Here is a 14,736-nt window from a genome sequence, read left to right as displayed (position 1 = left end):
GGTCGAAAGTCTTGATTAACTTCGTACTTTCATCATTTGGAAATACTTCTCAAGAGTGTATAAGCTATGGGTATAAGTTGTTTTAAGAAGCTTTTAAGATTAGCCAAACACCTTTTAAATTTGAAAAATGTACAATTTACTCGAACTTGAGACTCCAAGGTCCCATGCATTAACCACTTTATTGCTAGGTTGTCGACACACAGATACTTGATTCATATGAAATTGTTTAATTAACACAATCACATAAATCTTTGATTTTTGCGTGAATATGACTTCACACAGAATTTTCCAATCTTTGATCCTAATGAGTTTTAGTAGTCATTGATTCATCCAAAAAATATGATGTGGTCGCGTTGAGCATAGATACTAGGCTTGATTGCTTATCTTTTCCGAAAAGTTGTTGGTGTTAAGGTCCGTGTTCAATTGTACATGTGAAAATCAAAGGTCCATATAATCCCGCTGATTGACGATTTACATTGTATATCATGCAAAACCGTGTAATTTAATCTTGTGATCGTGAGAGCCTTTGCTTTTCGTATGAATGTAGATTTATACAATTATTTTAATTGCATATTAGTATTAGATTAAAATAGTCTATTTACACAAAATGTGGCAAAAATTTACAGTAATACTTAAACTTTTACTATTTATGTTTAGTTAACTACGTTTCATACTGAATAAATAACGTACAAGCAACGTGAATGTAGCGATGATAGCTCAGCTGGCGGAGCAATAGATTTTTAATCTAATGGTCGCGTGTTCGATCCACGCTCATCGCAGTATTTTTTGTTGTCATTTTTTAAGTTGCATAAATAGTTTATTTATTTATTTTTGCAATTGACTGAATACGGAGTAATATTAAGTTGCATAAATAGTTTATTTATTTATTTTTGCAATTGATTGAATACGGAGTAATATTAAATTAAGATGCTTTTAGCAGTATTTTGTAAACCCAAATCAAACACTTTTGTCGTCTCATATTCATCTCAAACTTACTCTAAAATCCCCAAAAAACAGAAAGAAACATAAACATATCAACAAACCAAGGTCTAAAATAGAATTTTCAATCTTGACCACATGAATAATCAAGAAACAGCAGCACATTCTTTCAAAATCAATTCATATACACTAGAAATCTAGATCAAAGGGCATTTCATTCATCAATAACTGTATGTATATATAAACATGGATGATAGTTTTATGATAAATCAAAGCATATCAAACCCTTATATATCATCTCAATCCTTTCTTGTCGAAACCCTATAAAACGGAATCCGAACACTTAGCTTTTGATCACTCTTCTTCGAAGCCGAAGGCTGTGGTTGTGATGCCCTTGTTTTTAGATAACACACATCTCCTTCACATACATAAGCACTCCTCTCCGGTTTCTCGGAAAAACACCTCTTCAAGATGTCTAACGAAGGCATCGCCATGTTCTTGAATCTTGATCTCTCTAATATTTCCAACTACAACTCTTTCTTTGTGTTGAAAACTCCTCTTTCTTATATGGATGCCTTCAAAGCTTTCTCTACTTATGTTTGGTGGGAAAGGCTATATATTTTGAGGTGCAACAACCAACTATCTATCTCTACATCATTGAATTATTCCAACGTTATGGTCAAGAAATGACTGTAGCGTGCATGTAATTTAGCCATTTATTTTATTTGTATTGTGAGGAATTTAATATTGTCAAAGAGTATACAATATTGATGTGTGAGGTTGATTTTTACACGCTTTCGATGGAGAACCATTGAATATGTTGCAACACGTCTATCTTCTTTTCTTTAATGAGAAGTCAAATTATACAAAATGTGCTGGCTTTCCATTAAAGGAGTCCATGCCTTCTTTGATTTAATGGTGTGCACACATCATGAGTTACTTGGTAGTAGGAGTACATGATTAATGTTATGTTTCTTTGCCAACGAATTAATGGGTTCGTTCATTGACGTATATTCAAATTAAGACTAATAATATAAAATAATTATCGAATAAAAAATATGCCAAGTTAAATGGGATGTCTCAAATATGAATATTGGTCTAAGTCGAATTGCAAGAATAAAATTCTTCCAAGAAATAAAGAAAAAAGATTCAAATTCTTAACTTGGGCATTAAATTGGGGTCGACATTTGACAATATATTATTGCCGTCCTATGCTTTGCTTCCCGAATAATATTTGTTTTTTACGAAAACTCAAATAGTGTAAAAACAGAGAGGTTTGAAATTGACTACTACTAGTACTATTATTTTGGAATGAAAGTAAGCGCCCGCTTAAAAAATGTGACATTTCAATTCATATTACATAGTACAAAGCTATATGACAAATTTTCAAATTAAAATTTTGATTTAATCGTCAAACCTAAACAACGATGCTTATTTATATCGAAATTGCATACTGATAACCTGAAAAGCACAAGTAGTAGGAGATGTAAAGATTGATACATATTGGAAATGGTAGTTATGAATTCAAATTCAACATTCAAATCCATGAGTTTAAGGAAATCATCAGAGACCCGTCCTTTTGGGAGAATAACGCTTAGAGAGAATTCAAGAGATTTTTACAAAGATTTCGTTCGAGGATATACAAGGCCCAGTTCGACCTTTGTTTAGAGTGATCCAAAGGTATTCTCGCCACTGTAAGTCATGTATAGGAAGCCATCTTCGTCTTTGTTTTCCTCGTAGATAGCAGACATCATTGCAGCTGCAGTTATATAAGACACATTTCGGCATCAGAAAAGAATTGAACAGTACATCGCGTAGAAGACTCTATTGAAGTTTGTATCATTACCAGTGGGAGGGAGAATGTTCTTGACAAAAACAAATATGGCTTTCTCAGCACTGAGCTTGATTCTTTTCCGGACAACATACACAAACTGCCCTACAGTCAAATCAGCAGGAACAAGATACCTGTATTTTTTGTTAAAAAGGGAAAATCATTACCAAAATATAGCAGAGAATAAAGAGAAAATGAGTTATGTAATTGATAAATTTCCTAAAGTGTTCCAGGTCGAGTATCATATAAAATTGAAACTGAAGCTGCAAAATGAACAAGCTTTGCCGTCAAAGAATGAAAGATCCTAATAGAGAATGAGACGGCAGAGAAAATTTCTCGACCGAACCTTAGCTCAACTGGTAACACAACAAGTCAAGACAGACCACACAAGAACCAAGTTGTAGAAAATAACCAAGGTTTACCGACTTTTTCTTGTCAATATTTAATTGAAAAGGGAAAATAATTACCAAGTATAGCAGAAATAAAGAGAATGAGTTTTACAGTTAATATCAAATTGAAACTGAAGCTGCAAAATAAACAAGGCTTTGCCGTCAAAGAATGTATGATCCTAATAGAGGATGACACGGCAGAGAAAAAATTTCGAATAAACCACTACGTAACTTATTACACAACAAGTCAAGACAGACCAGACAAGAACCAAGTAGTAGAAAAACCAAGGTTTACTGACTTTTTCTTGTCAATATCAGGTATGTCACTTCTTTCAGCCTTTTCTACAATGACCTACATTATAAAACATATAGGCACCGTCAAAAATTGGTAAAACTTAAACAGGGAAAACATCATACATCAAGCAGCACTCATAAATCAAATTTGTTTAGTTAATACCGGAATTCTGTCTGGGTACTTCTCCCTAATACGGGCAGCTTCAGCTTGTCGCCTCTCTGCAATTCAGTAAGAGCAATACAATTATAGTGTCTCCTTAAAAAACACAAGCAACAATATTTGCATAATGCTAATGCCTTCTAATGGGAAAAAGCAACTTCAAAAGCTGCTGGTTCTGGCCTAATAAAATCTTTACATATAACATAAAACATAAACCAAAATTAAAATGGGAAGAACAGAGCTTAAGTTCCCAGTACTGTACAAACATAAACCATAGCAAAAGAGAATATTCTCCACACATTTAGAAAGCACTGCACAAACTAAAATACAAGCAAACGACAGGATCAATAACATAACTGAAAAATACAATGAAAATTACATTGATAAGGGTTGAGATTGAGAAGTATAGTAATTCAATTTCACAATTTTGCAAAAAAACTGTCTTACTCAGGCAACCAAGAGGAATGGAATCCCAAAGACCCAAAAACAAACTAACATTTTAAATCAAAATCATAAAATTCAATTCATTTGCTCCAACCATACCAAATATTCTTCATAAACACCCTTCAACTATACAAATAAATCATTTCAAAAAAACCTAAATAAATGGAAATCTATCAGCAGCTTAACTGCGCGACCGTGCAATGATCCATATCATGTGAACTCCAATTAATCGTAAATTTAGAGTGGCAATTTTAGGAAGAAATTCAAAGCAATAGCATCAAACCAGCTACTAAACTTAAATCGGAATGATAATTAGGGCTAAGTTGACCGATGATCGGAGTGTGGAGACAATACCGAGGGGGTGTTCCAGCTTGAAGGAACTCTTGGCCATGGCGTCGGATGATTGGCTGCGATCGGGAGCAAAAAGAAGGTGAATGAATGAAATTAGGGTTCACAAACCGAATCCAAAGTAGAGTGAAAGATAAAGAGATTACCAAAGTCGAGAGAATTTGGGGGAAACAATAAATCTATGCGTCGCTACAAATCCAATTGTGATTATCCAAATCTTTGGAAATGGATGGCGTAAGGAATATGCCTTCTTCTCCCTTTTTTTTCTTTTTTTTTAATGTTATCAATTAATACTCCATATGTCTACTACTTACGCCTTCTCCTTTTTTTCTCTTTTTAATGTTATCAATTAATACTCCATATGTATAAATTATAATTATTTATAGCGTTATTGAACCGATTCGGTAAAGATTATTCATAGCGTCATTGAACCGATTCGGTACAGAAATGACGATTTTGGTTTTAACCGAAATTCCCGGTTCTCGCTTCGATTTAAAATCACCATTTTTTGAGCGATGATGACAATTAATTATTAATTTAATTATATCAATTAATTGTCTAATACTGTTCTAAAAATTCTGAATCTAAATTGGATTGATATATATAGATTAGATTCGGTTAGATTTAGAGGCAACTCCAATTCCAAATCCAATTTTAACCTGCAATCTGATTCAAACTAATATTCCTAGGTTCAACCTAAGACGAATGTAATATCACGAATAGCTTGTAAAAAAGTTGTAGAGTTGCCTCGAAAAACAAATTTATTAGCCCTATTAATAAAAATGAAATGCTTTTTTAACGCAATATCTCTACACTGTAATTCCCTTTAATTATTTTCATAATTACGAAAATCAATTTAAACTGAACATCAATTTGTAAAAAATATTTATTTATCCAAGATTCTTATATTTCTAAATAAATAATATAAATTGCAAACAACCTCAATATATTTATACATAGTATTATGTACTCCACTTAACATACAATTATTAGAGTCACAAGTAATTAAGAGAGAGCTCTAGACATTAGAGTACGTACATATCTCAATAATATTAGATCGCATTGGGTGCGAAATTTTTATTTTTGTCATTTGGTTTGTTTTTGCAAATTTCTCTCTTGCTTTTTAAATAGTAGTACTCCCTTTATTCCTCATTCAGTATCTCAATACTTATTTCATTTTCTGTTAATATGTCGCTAAATGTCTTATTTCATTTATTTCCGGAGGAAGGAATATATTTAAATTTTCATTTTTATAATCATCCATTCACTTTTTAAATTTGCATTGAGTCTAAAATGAGGAAAATATTAGTAAAATTCATTTTTCTGTTTTTCAAATCCCTTTGTTTATAATAATAATTATTATTAATATAAACAGTAACGTAACAAGAGAATATAAACTGAAGGACATGTTGGCGTTACGTGAAAATTAAGTTGGTTCCATTAATAATGCAAGAAAGGAACATTTAGTTGGTGAGACACTTGCACTTCAACCAATATATATAGGTGGACATCGTCGGCATCAAAACCTCAGCAAACATACATTTATTACTACCAATCCTAAACACGCTAATTTCTACGTATAGTTTAGTTGCTATAGCGACCCATCTTCTCGGCTAAAACAGAGCAGACACGCATATATTACAGGTCGGTTTATGAGCAAATTTCTAAGAGGATGTTTCATCCCGTAACTACAAGCCGTGGAGCAATCTAACCTTCCATTAGATGCAGCCGGAAGAGAATCAGAACGCCGCCTTCCACACAGCACTCTCGCCTTCTCCACACCGGCGGTGCACCTCCTTGATTCTATCCGCAGAATTGCATATCCCGCTGCAGCTCCAGTCGAACGAGGCAACACATATGTTGCCTGCCTGGGCCTTCCACTCGCAATCTGCAGTTTCTCAAGCTTTGATTAAGAACTCAAAAACGTGGCGTTTATACACATTGATTTGATAACGTAAGTTTATAACACAATTAGGTTTTCGATCGCTTGGGGGAAATAAGATACCAGGTGGTGTGCCACAACATAATCTTCGATCATCTATGTGTTCCACGTCCAATCCTATGAACCAAGATCCCAATGAGACGTCCTCGTTTGCGAATTTGTGCAGTACATGCCTACCACAATAAAGATGATTAGATTAACAGATGGATCTATAGTATTTTATACACACCATAAAAAGGTAACACGAGAGCGAAAAACCTACTGGTTTATTGATATATACGAGGCTAAGTCTCTAGAAATAGCATATAATTGCCCTGTAGCATGACGGAAGTACTTGTTTCCGTTCTCGCCAAACTTCCAATACTCAGGTTCATGATATCTTACTCCCCTGTTGATAAGAATGACAAAAACCAAGCCTGAGTAAGGGAAAGAAATGGGAACATTCGGGACAATAGAACGTGAAGTATAATATTCCCTTCCATAAACGGGATAGCAATGCGAGATGCTTACTTCTGTGCCAGGACCGGACCAGATTTCATGCATCCTATGTACACCCTCGGTTTGGAACGATGTCTAGCCAGAGTTGCTCCCAACGTCGCTGCAATTAAAAGAATATAAGTTCGCGTGCTCTTAAAGCAATAAATGCTTATTTTTCCTTCAATCGGAGGCAAATATGTACTTCTTACCTATGTTAACATGCACGTCGTCATCAACTTTGACATAGAAATCCGCATCCCATAATTGAATTGCGGTGGTGAAATAGGTTTTCGTCTTGGCTGATAGTTCAAGGTATCCTTCGACGTGATCCTGTAAAATAAGGTAGTCTTAGGCGACCATATGAGGTCAATGAATTAAAATTAAAATAAATAAATTACCAGTCTTAGAAAATCTCCATGTTTTCGATCTTCAGCTTCAATAGCTCTGTCGAGAATTCCACCGGATGTTGAACTGGTGATTCGAGGATCAAATCAGCAACGGTGAAATTAGACGTTAAAAAACGAGTGAGGTGAAAAAGTGATACCAAGTCAGCTTCCAAATATGGTTTAGCCGACTAAATGCATTGAATTATATAAATGCTCAGAATCACAAACATTTATCACTTACCTGTGACCAATCACAAATCGAATAATAATTCCCTTTTCTTCTTCAAGCTGTTTCCGTTTGCCCCCTGAGTTTTCCCAGCAAACAGAAGTCATGAAAACAAATTTGCAGACATAAATAAGAAAACAAACGAAAGAAATATGGAGCACCTTGTAGCATCCAAGTAGCACGAACTGAGTCTCTTCTCTTTCGACTACTAAAAGCTGTGTTGATGCCTACAACCATCAAGTACTTTCTTTTTTTGGTCAATTCAGGTATTTTCAGATCTTCGGATATCGGGGAACCACTGAGTAAGGAATCCTGTACAGCCCTAGCTGCAGCTAGCTCCATTTCCAAATTTGAAATTGTTTTATCGAGAGTCCTGCATTGTTGCAGCAGGTAACTATGAGTTACGCACTCTGCTGATGAATACTATAACATAAACATCCAAAGACATGAAGTATACTTACTGAACCGTGTCGGGTGTCCTTAATACATCCTTGGAACCCCATTTCACATCCTTGACAAAGCAACGAATTGATATTATATGCTAATCGCCAAATAAACAAATAAATCTTAAAAAATTAAATGTGATTGAAGTGTTAAAGGTAATTTATTACTCACAACTTTTGGATCACAATCATCTGAAACTAACTGAAGCTTTTCGTCTGAAACCCCTCTCAACCTCGATATATCTTTGGCTTCTGGAACTTCCCACATCCTGCCAGCAAAAGACCGAAACATTCACTCTTCATGGGACGTTGTTATAACAAAAGAACTTCTGACGTAAGTGGAAATTTTATCACCGATTTCATAATACGCCATTACTTTCAGAAGGTGATGATCAGGAAGATAAAAACACGAATACAAGCGTTCTTATTTTGTTATACAAAGTGATCCATAAACAACACATCAGTCCCTAAACTAGACTGCTTGAGTTTGCACACAAGATTGAGTCAAATCTCTGTTATAAACTGATACCGGAAAGCCCTAGTTAACACTGAACCCCATCTGAAATCCCATGTTAAAGCTCCCCAAGAAAGGGACTCGAGTTCAATCCCTAGAATAGTAGGCTAATCTTGAATATTGGGCAGATCTACTAAATAGTCATGAAAGCTCCCCAAGAAAGGGGTTTATCAAGGTCAACTTCAATCCCCCTAGCTCAATTAACTGAATCAACTAAATTACATTCAAACAAATCAACTTTCATCATTACATGCTAAAAAAGTGAACTACACTTTGCAATTGGATTGCAGATCAGCTGAATGATGAAAGTCATCAATGAGTTCAAGACCAAATCATCAATCATAACCACTCTATAGGTCTAACTAACACTATGATAAAAATCAGAATTAATTAAAAAATCAAAGATCAAACCTGTCGGTGAAGAGCATTCCAGCGCAGAAGCAGCCAACACAGAGAAGAAGAGCGAGATTCCTCGAAACAAAACTCTTCGAATTTGACTCAACTCCTCTGCTCTTCCAAGACATCCTCCCCCCCCCCCCCCCCCTCAAATTAGCCTCTCAATCTCTCGAATCAAGCATACCCCATCTCAATTTCCACCCAAAATTCAAAATTAAAACAAGATCTTCTACTAATAGCAACTAAAAAGGCGGGAGGAGTTAATTTTGGAGTACTGAAAAGAACGTATGAGTACAATGATGGGGATTTGGGGATGGATTGGTCTTTTAGAGAAATGGGGCTTCCCAAAATGTGACCTTTTCAGTGGAACATAAATGGATATGTGCTTAGATTATGCACGCAAAAAAGGGGTGGTTAATGTGAATAAGTGAAGGTGTATATTCGGAAAATGGGGTGGGAGAATTGATGAAGAAGATGAAGTAGGAGTGGTGGTGTGTGGAATTTGAGAAGAAATGGAAGGGAAGAATTCGAGAATAGACCCACCACCTCTCCTACCCAACTGAAATCTCTTCCAAGTCTTCTCTTTTTTCTATTTTTTTATCTTTGGAAACAAATTACAGCGCCATTATTATCAAACAGTGCTTCGTCAGCTAAATTGTCGGTGCGCTGTCTAATTACAGAGGCTGACTATCGAATTTAGACTATGCTTAATTAATTATCTTAAGATTCTTGGAGATTAAAATAACTCTGAACTATTTTAGATTAGTTTTGTGATAAAGGGAAGTCGAAAATATTCATATAATACTGTCTCGAGATTAAGTAAGGAGGCTTATCGTTATATATGTGTGGCAAAATACGGGCATGAGTTGGAGTGAAATATGAAAGGCCAATCAAGATCGAAGAACGATGAAGTGAAGCTAACTTGATAAGCTAGTTTTTATGAAATTTATTATTAATGATGTATAGTCATAAAATTTAAATTTACACAACCCATTAAAATATTATTCGTAAAAGATGGTAATAAAAAAATAAATGTACTAAGTACCATAGCCAGAACATAAAAAAAGATTATTAATGACAAATAATAGCTGATGGATAGTTTTAAGAATATTATGAATAGTTACAAGTACAATACAGTACTATAAATTAATGCTTATATCAAACGCTTATGGATTCACTTGTTCCATCTATATAATTTCTTATACTTTATTAATCTTTTTGGACGAATACATTTCAAACAAAAGTAATAAAGAGTATAATAATGTTAAATTTGATAGATGCAAATATAGATGGCATCAAATAATTAGTTTAGCTAGTAAGATATGATGATATAGCTTATGCTTCTGCAAAAAAAAAAAAAGAGACATCATTCCTAATGTTTGTGGTAAAGGAGATGGGGATGATTGTACACGTGGTACACGTGTGAAAACACATGCATCTGTTCTATAACATCATATGTTAACATATCATATTGCTACAACTTTTCAATCATTTACGTGTACTCAAACCCATCACTTAGATCGTAAAGGTGTAATTGAATTTATTATTAAGTGATGTTCTAAACTCTAAAGTCGATGCATATTATTGATCAATGCAATTACGTAAAAAAATACTAGTACTAATTAAATGTATCGAATACGTATAGAATATAAGGGCGATTAATTGTTACATGGTTCTAATTAACACTCTAGTATTGAGGATTTCAAGATTATTTAGAATATTATAAAGAAAAAAGGCCATTGTTTAACTCTGAGAAGTGAATTATTTTAATTTGGAAAAGAAAGACTTTTAGATTAATGAAAAGTTTCTATACATATAAAATAAAAATTATCTCAATATTTATGTATCTTAGTGCATTTAATCATGTTTTTTAAATATTATTTTATATCTTCATTATACTAGTTGTTAATAACTAGTGCTTGTTGTTTAATTAGTGCTAGATAGATGTGTCTTTTATCCCTATATATTAAGAAAAGTTTGAATTATAGTATTCTTCCTTTTTTTTAAAAATTTTCTTAAATTTGTTGTATCAACTCCGTCCCATTATGTGTGCTAGGATTAAATCTGCAAAAAACACTATCATGTTCTAGTAAAAGTCATTCTTACTTTCCATAAAGAATAAAAGACCATTAAATTGATCACCACAATTAGTTGTCGTTATATGGGACCAAACATGTGATGTTTAGGTGCATATTTCTGACATTTTTTTATGCACTTGGTCACACTAATATATGACTTTTAATAAAAGTAACAGTAGTAGTATGAGTGAAAAAATAAATATAATGATAAATATAGTGTAAATAATGAAATATGAAAAATGATTTTTTTAAAAATTGACTATCTTTTGGGTGGATGGATCATGAATGTAGATAAGTGATTGTATTACCATAATAATAGCGGCAATAGATTTTTTATTTTTAAAGAGATTTCTCTTAAATAAGTATTGTTATAGTGGGTGGCGAGTTGGTGAACCAAACTCCAAATCATTGAATTAAAATGCTCCTAAACTAATTTTAGAATTAATTTATTGTAATAGTAACAGATTGATTGATTTATGCATCCATCTTAGAAGGAATTTATATGTATATATATAAGAGGCTATTGCAATACATAAGCATTTAATATTTAAAAATAACAACAAAGAACAATTTATCGGACTGCTACTAAAAAAAAGAGCACAAGAAAATCGAACTAAAATGAGCAGCTGCAAGCAATGTACTATTACATAAAAAATGAGTAGTCTCATAACAGTATCAAAATAAATGATATGTTCTACACAACAACCATGCCAAATAGATTGAAGTATAATACTCCTACTCTTAACCACCCTCATTTGAAAAAATTAGATTTTATTTGATCGTATGATTTAATTCAGAGATATCGATCGATACATATTAACAGGTTTGCCCTATTAAATATTTAGCCTACCTATATTATACAATAATGAATTACTCCTATGACTCTAACAATAGAAAGTTCCAAGCAAGTGGTGTAGGAAGTAACTAGGTCAACGGTGGATATTTATTTGGATGTTAATTATATAAAACTAAAAAGAAAATATTAAAAAATTGTTGAAAATAATTAGATATATTTAATGTTTTGTGGGCCTCAATTGTAAACTACTCCTAATTGGCGATTGAAAAATTCAACATAAGTTGAAATTCGTGAGATTGTAGGGTTGTAAAGTACTCTAGTATTTAAAAAAAAAGTACTCTAGTAGGAGTATTTTAACAGGAGAGTAAATTGATATACCAATTTGATTATTTAAATTAGTATATTTAATATATCCACGTACACTTTTTCATATAGTATCTAGAGTGGGTTTCATAATATAAGCTCTATAATTTAGTTGGATTTTATTGGCCATTAGTTTGGGTCGAATTAATAAACCACTCCATAAAATTAAGTATAAATCAAATTCCAACTCTATTTTCCTAAAGTGTACTCCTACACATCTCCAATTAAATTACAATTCCATTTTAAGTAATTCAGGTAGAGTTACAGTAGTAATCCCTCCATCCCATGTTACTTGCACTTTTCATTTTATATCGTAAATTTGGGATTGATTTTTAGTGTAATTAAATTAGAATTTGAAGTGTAACGAAACATCACTTAATAAAGGACCTCTACTTAATCTAACATATTAATTAAATACATTAATTCTAACTTCAACTAGAAATAGTGTAAGTAGTCTGTGACGAGTTGAAATTGAACAGTTCAAGTAACGTGAGACGGAGGGAGTATAATTTAGTCATAGAAAAAAAATATTTTAATTGAATGCTCTATATGGTGAAATATTCACATCTGAGTTGTCCCACATCAAAAGTATATAAAGTAAAAAACAAAATCAATCATATTTTATTGTTAAATTCAAGGATGACCATATAAACAGAAAGCCAGAAATCGGTCATTAAGACTTGAAATCTTAATTACCAACAACCAATTTACAATAGTTGACATCGTATTTTCTATTTGTCAGTGTCGATCGTATGGTCTTCTAAGATCTACAACACATAATATGATCTATAATAATTTTAAATAAAAGGGACAATATGACATATGTGAAAACAACTATTGGATAGGAAAAACACAATATGATGTAAAAGAAATATATATAAGCATTGAATATTATCAATATACAAACCCAGCAGACTAATTAATAAATTATTGAGGGATACATTGATTACACAATTAAAAAGCCAGCATATAGTTTTGCAACGCGCATTAAGTATATTGTTCTCCACCATTAAATATACTTTATATTATCCGCACAACATAAACGACCCAGATTTCTTGCAGTCCTCAGTTTCCCATGTGCCCAACATTATTCAACCTCTTATTAAATAATACTCTAAACACATATGTACAAAACCTACACAATTTGAAGATTAAATAACTCTTAGATCCAAATTTGGCATGCTAGATAAAATCCAATTTAAAAACCGGCCGGGTCATCAAATCAACCGAGTTATCAGTTTGTAATCCGAGCAGTCAGACCGGTCTAACCACAACTCTATAAATACCTTTGGCTTCCCCCTCATTTTCCCACCCACAAAATGGCAAGCCATCTCTCCATTTCCCTCCACAACACAATCAAAACCTCCATCAATCTCTCCTATGCCAAGTCCAACTCTTGCCTTCCCTCGAAACTAAGACCAAATCTCAGCCATTCGAAGCAACCGCGTTGCATAACGGTGTCAGCAGTTGCCCAAAATCAACCGTACTGGCACGGAATCGAATCCGAAATCGACGCTTTTCTCGACAAATCCATCCCAATAAGGAAGCCTGAGGCCGTCTTCGTGCCCATGCGCCACCTCACCTTCGCGGCCCCGAGGACCGCAGCCTCGGCCCTGTGCGTGGCCGCGTGCGAGCTCGTGGGCGGCGACCGGAGCCACGCCATGGCCGCGGCGGCCGCGGTCCATCTCGTGCACGCGGCAGCCTACGCCCACGAGCACCTCCCCCTGACCGACCGGACGGGGCCCGGACCGAGGCCCGAAGTTGAGCACAAGTACGGCCCGAACATCGAGCTGCTGACCGGGGATGGGATTTTCCCGTTCGGGTTCGAGCTGCTGGCCCGGTCCGTCGGCCCGGCCCGGCCGGAGAGGGTCCTTCAGGTTATGATCGAGATAAGCCGGGCCGGCGGGTCGGAGGGGATCATGGACGGGCTGTATAAGGAAGGGGAAATCGTTGATGAGAATTCGAGATTTGAGTTCATCGAGTATGTGTGTAAGAAGAAATACGGCGAGATTCATGCTTGTGCGGCGGCGTCTGGAGCCATATTGGGCGGCGGAAGCGAGGCCGAAATACAGAAGCTGAGGAATTTCGGGCTTTATGCGGGAACGGTGAGAGGATTGATGGAGAGGAAAACTAGTGTTGAAATTGAAAATATAGTTAGAAAATTGAGGGATTTGGCTCTCAAGGAGCTTGAAGGATTCCATGGAAAGAAGAATGTTGAGCTTTTAACGAGCCTTGTAGCCAAGCCGAGCCTCTGCTCAGCTTAGACTAAATTATTAGAAGTTGGGGCCGTGAAGACGACCGGTGATTATTGAAAGAAGAAAAGGAAGAGTATGAATTTCTTTCACAATAAGCATATGTAGCTACATTATTCCATTTAACTTGCTGTAAATTATATCCATTGTCATATGATTTGAAATCATAATATTAAATAATGAGATTTTAGTTTATTTCAATCTTCTTGTTGCGCGCATGGTATAAAAATGACGTCTTTTGTTGATCTTCAAAACGACGTCGTTTCATTAAATAAGAAAAATGAAGTGAAGTCATTTTAAACATTGTCAAAAGAAGTTGTGTTGTATACCAACGAGACAATTGCGAAAAAAATAAAAACTTTTGATTAACCATGTAGTTTTCAAAGTTTATAGAGTTGGTGAGAAATTAACCAAATTTCTTGATTCAAATGACTATTAACTCTTCATAATTTAATAAC

At 34.4% G+C, this 14,736-nt stretch overlaps 3 protein-coding genes and 1 non-coding gene across 4 annotated transcripts; 2 read left to right on the top strand and 2 right to left on the bottom strand.

The window, feature by feature from the left end:
- The first annotated feature begins 706 nt into the window (after nt 1-706).
- On the top strand, nt 707-779 carry TRNAK-UUU. The gene has a single exon. It is a non-coding gene; the product is annotated as a tRNA-Lys (tRNA).
- Nucleotides 780-2,414: 1,635 nt separating this feature from the next.
- LOC121776149 (autophagy-related protein 8C-like) lies at nt 2,415-4,713 on the bottom strand. The gene is made up of 6 exons (XM_042173291.1): nt 4,552-4,713; nt 4,412-4,464; nt 3,617-3,672; nt 3,459-3,511; nt 2,786-2,904; nt 2,415-2,698 (listed from the first exon to the last, which is right to left on the bottom strand). The coding sequence occupies exons 2-6, from the start codon at nt 4,446-4,448 to the stop codon at nt 2,604-2,606; spliced, it is 360 nt and encodes a 119-aa protein (XP_042029225.1). The 5' UTR covers nt 4,449-4,464; nt 4,552-4,713; the 3' UTR covers nt 2,415-2,603.
- A 1,107-nt stretch (nt 4,714-5,820) lies between these two features.
- On the bottom strand, nt 5,821-9,358 carry LOC121777256 (probable beta-1,3-galactosyltransferase 2). The gene is made up of 11 exons (XM_042174445.1): nt 8,805-9,358; nt 8,052-8,148; nt 7,898-7,947; nt 7,598-7,809; nt 7,452-7,515; nt 7,223-7,295; nt 7,034-7,154; nt 6,858-6,945; nt 6,610-6,735; nt 6,411-6,520; nt 5,821-6,293 (listed from the first exon to the last, which is right to left on the bottom strand). Exons 1-11 carry the CDS (start codon nt 8,915-8,917, stop codon nt 6,145-6,147), a joined length of 1,203 nt encoding a protein of 400 aa, XP_042030379.1. The 5' UTR covers nt 8,918-9,358; the 3' UTR covers nt 5,821-6,144.
- A 3,746-nt stretch (nt 9,359-13,104) lies between these two features.
- On the top strand, nt 13,105-14,479 carry LOC121777257 (heterodimeric geranylgeranyl pyrophosphate synthase small subunit, chloroplastic-like). Its single transcript, XM_042174446.1, has one exon. The coding sequence runs from the start codon at nt 13,346-13,348 to the stop codon at nt 14,288-14,290; it is 945 nt and encodes a 314-aa protein (XP_042030380.1). The 5' UTR covers nt 13,105-13,345; the 3' UTR covers nt 14,291-14,479.
- Nucleotides 14,480-14,736: the final 257 nt, after the last annotated feature.

This window comes from Salvia splendens, chromosome 18 (genome assembly GCF_004379255.2).
Source record: "Salvia splendens isolate huo1 chromosome 18, SspV2, whole genome shotgun sequence".
Lineage (NCBI taxonomy): Eukaryota > Viridiplantae > Streptophyta > Magnoliopsida > Lamiales > Lamiaceae > Salvia > Salvia splendens.
The sequence above is the reverse complement of the archived record's forward strand: the minus strand, read 5'-3'. Positions and strand labels throughout refer to the sequence as shown.

Excerpts from the sequence above, each read along its gene's own strand:
- LOC121777256 (XM_042174445.1), bottom strand. The coding sequence starts at position 8,917 with ATGTCTTGGAAGAGCAGAGGAGTTGAGTCAAATTCGAAGAGTTTTGTT. Across the intron at positions 7,810-7,897 it reads AGGACACCCGACACGGTTCA|GACTCTCGATAAAACAATTT; the intron begins GTAAGTATACTT and ends GCAACAATGCAG. Across the intron at positions 7,155-7,222 it reads ATGGAGATTTTCTAAGACTG|GATCACGTCGAAGGATACCT; the intron begins GTAATTTATTTA and ends CTTATTTTACAG.
- LOC121776149 (XM_042173291.1), bottom strand. The coding sequence starts at position 4,448 with ATGGCCAAGAGTTCCTTCAAGCTGGAACACCCCCTCG. Across the intron at positions 3,673-4,411 it reads CAAGCTGGAACACCCCCTCG|AGAGGCGACAAGCTGAAGCT; the intron begins GTATTGTCTCCA and ends ACTGAATTGCAG. Across the intron at positions 2,699-2,785 it reads GAACATTCTCCCTCCCACTG|CTGCAATGATGTCTGCTATC; the intron begins GTAATGATACAA and ends ATATAACTGCAG.
- LOC121777257 (XM_042174446.1), top strand. The coding sequence starts at position 13,346 with ATGGCAAGCCATCTCTCCATTTCCCTCCACAACACAATCAAAACCTCC.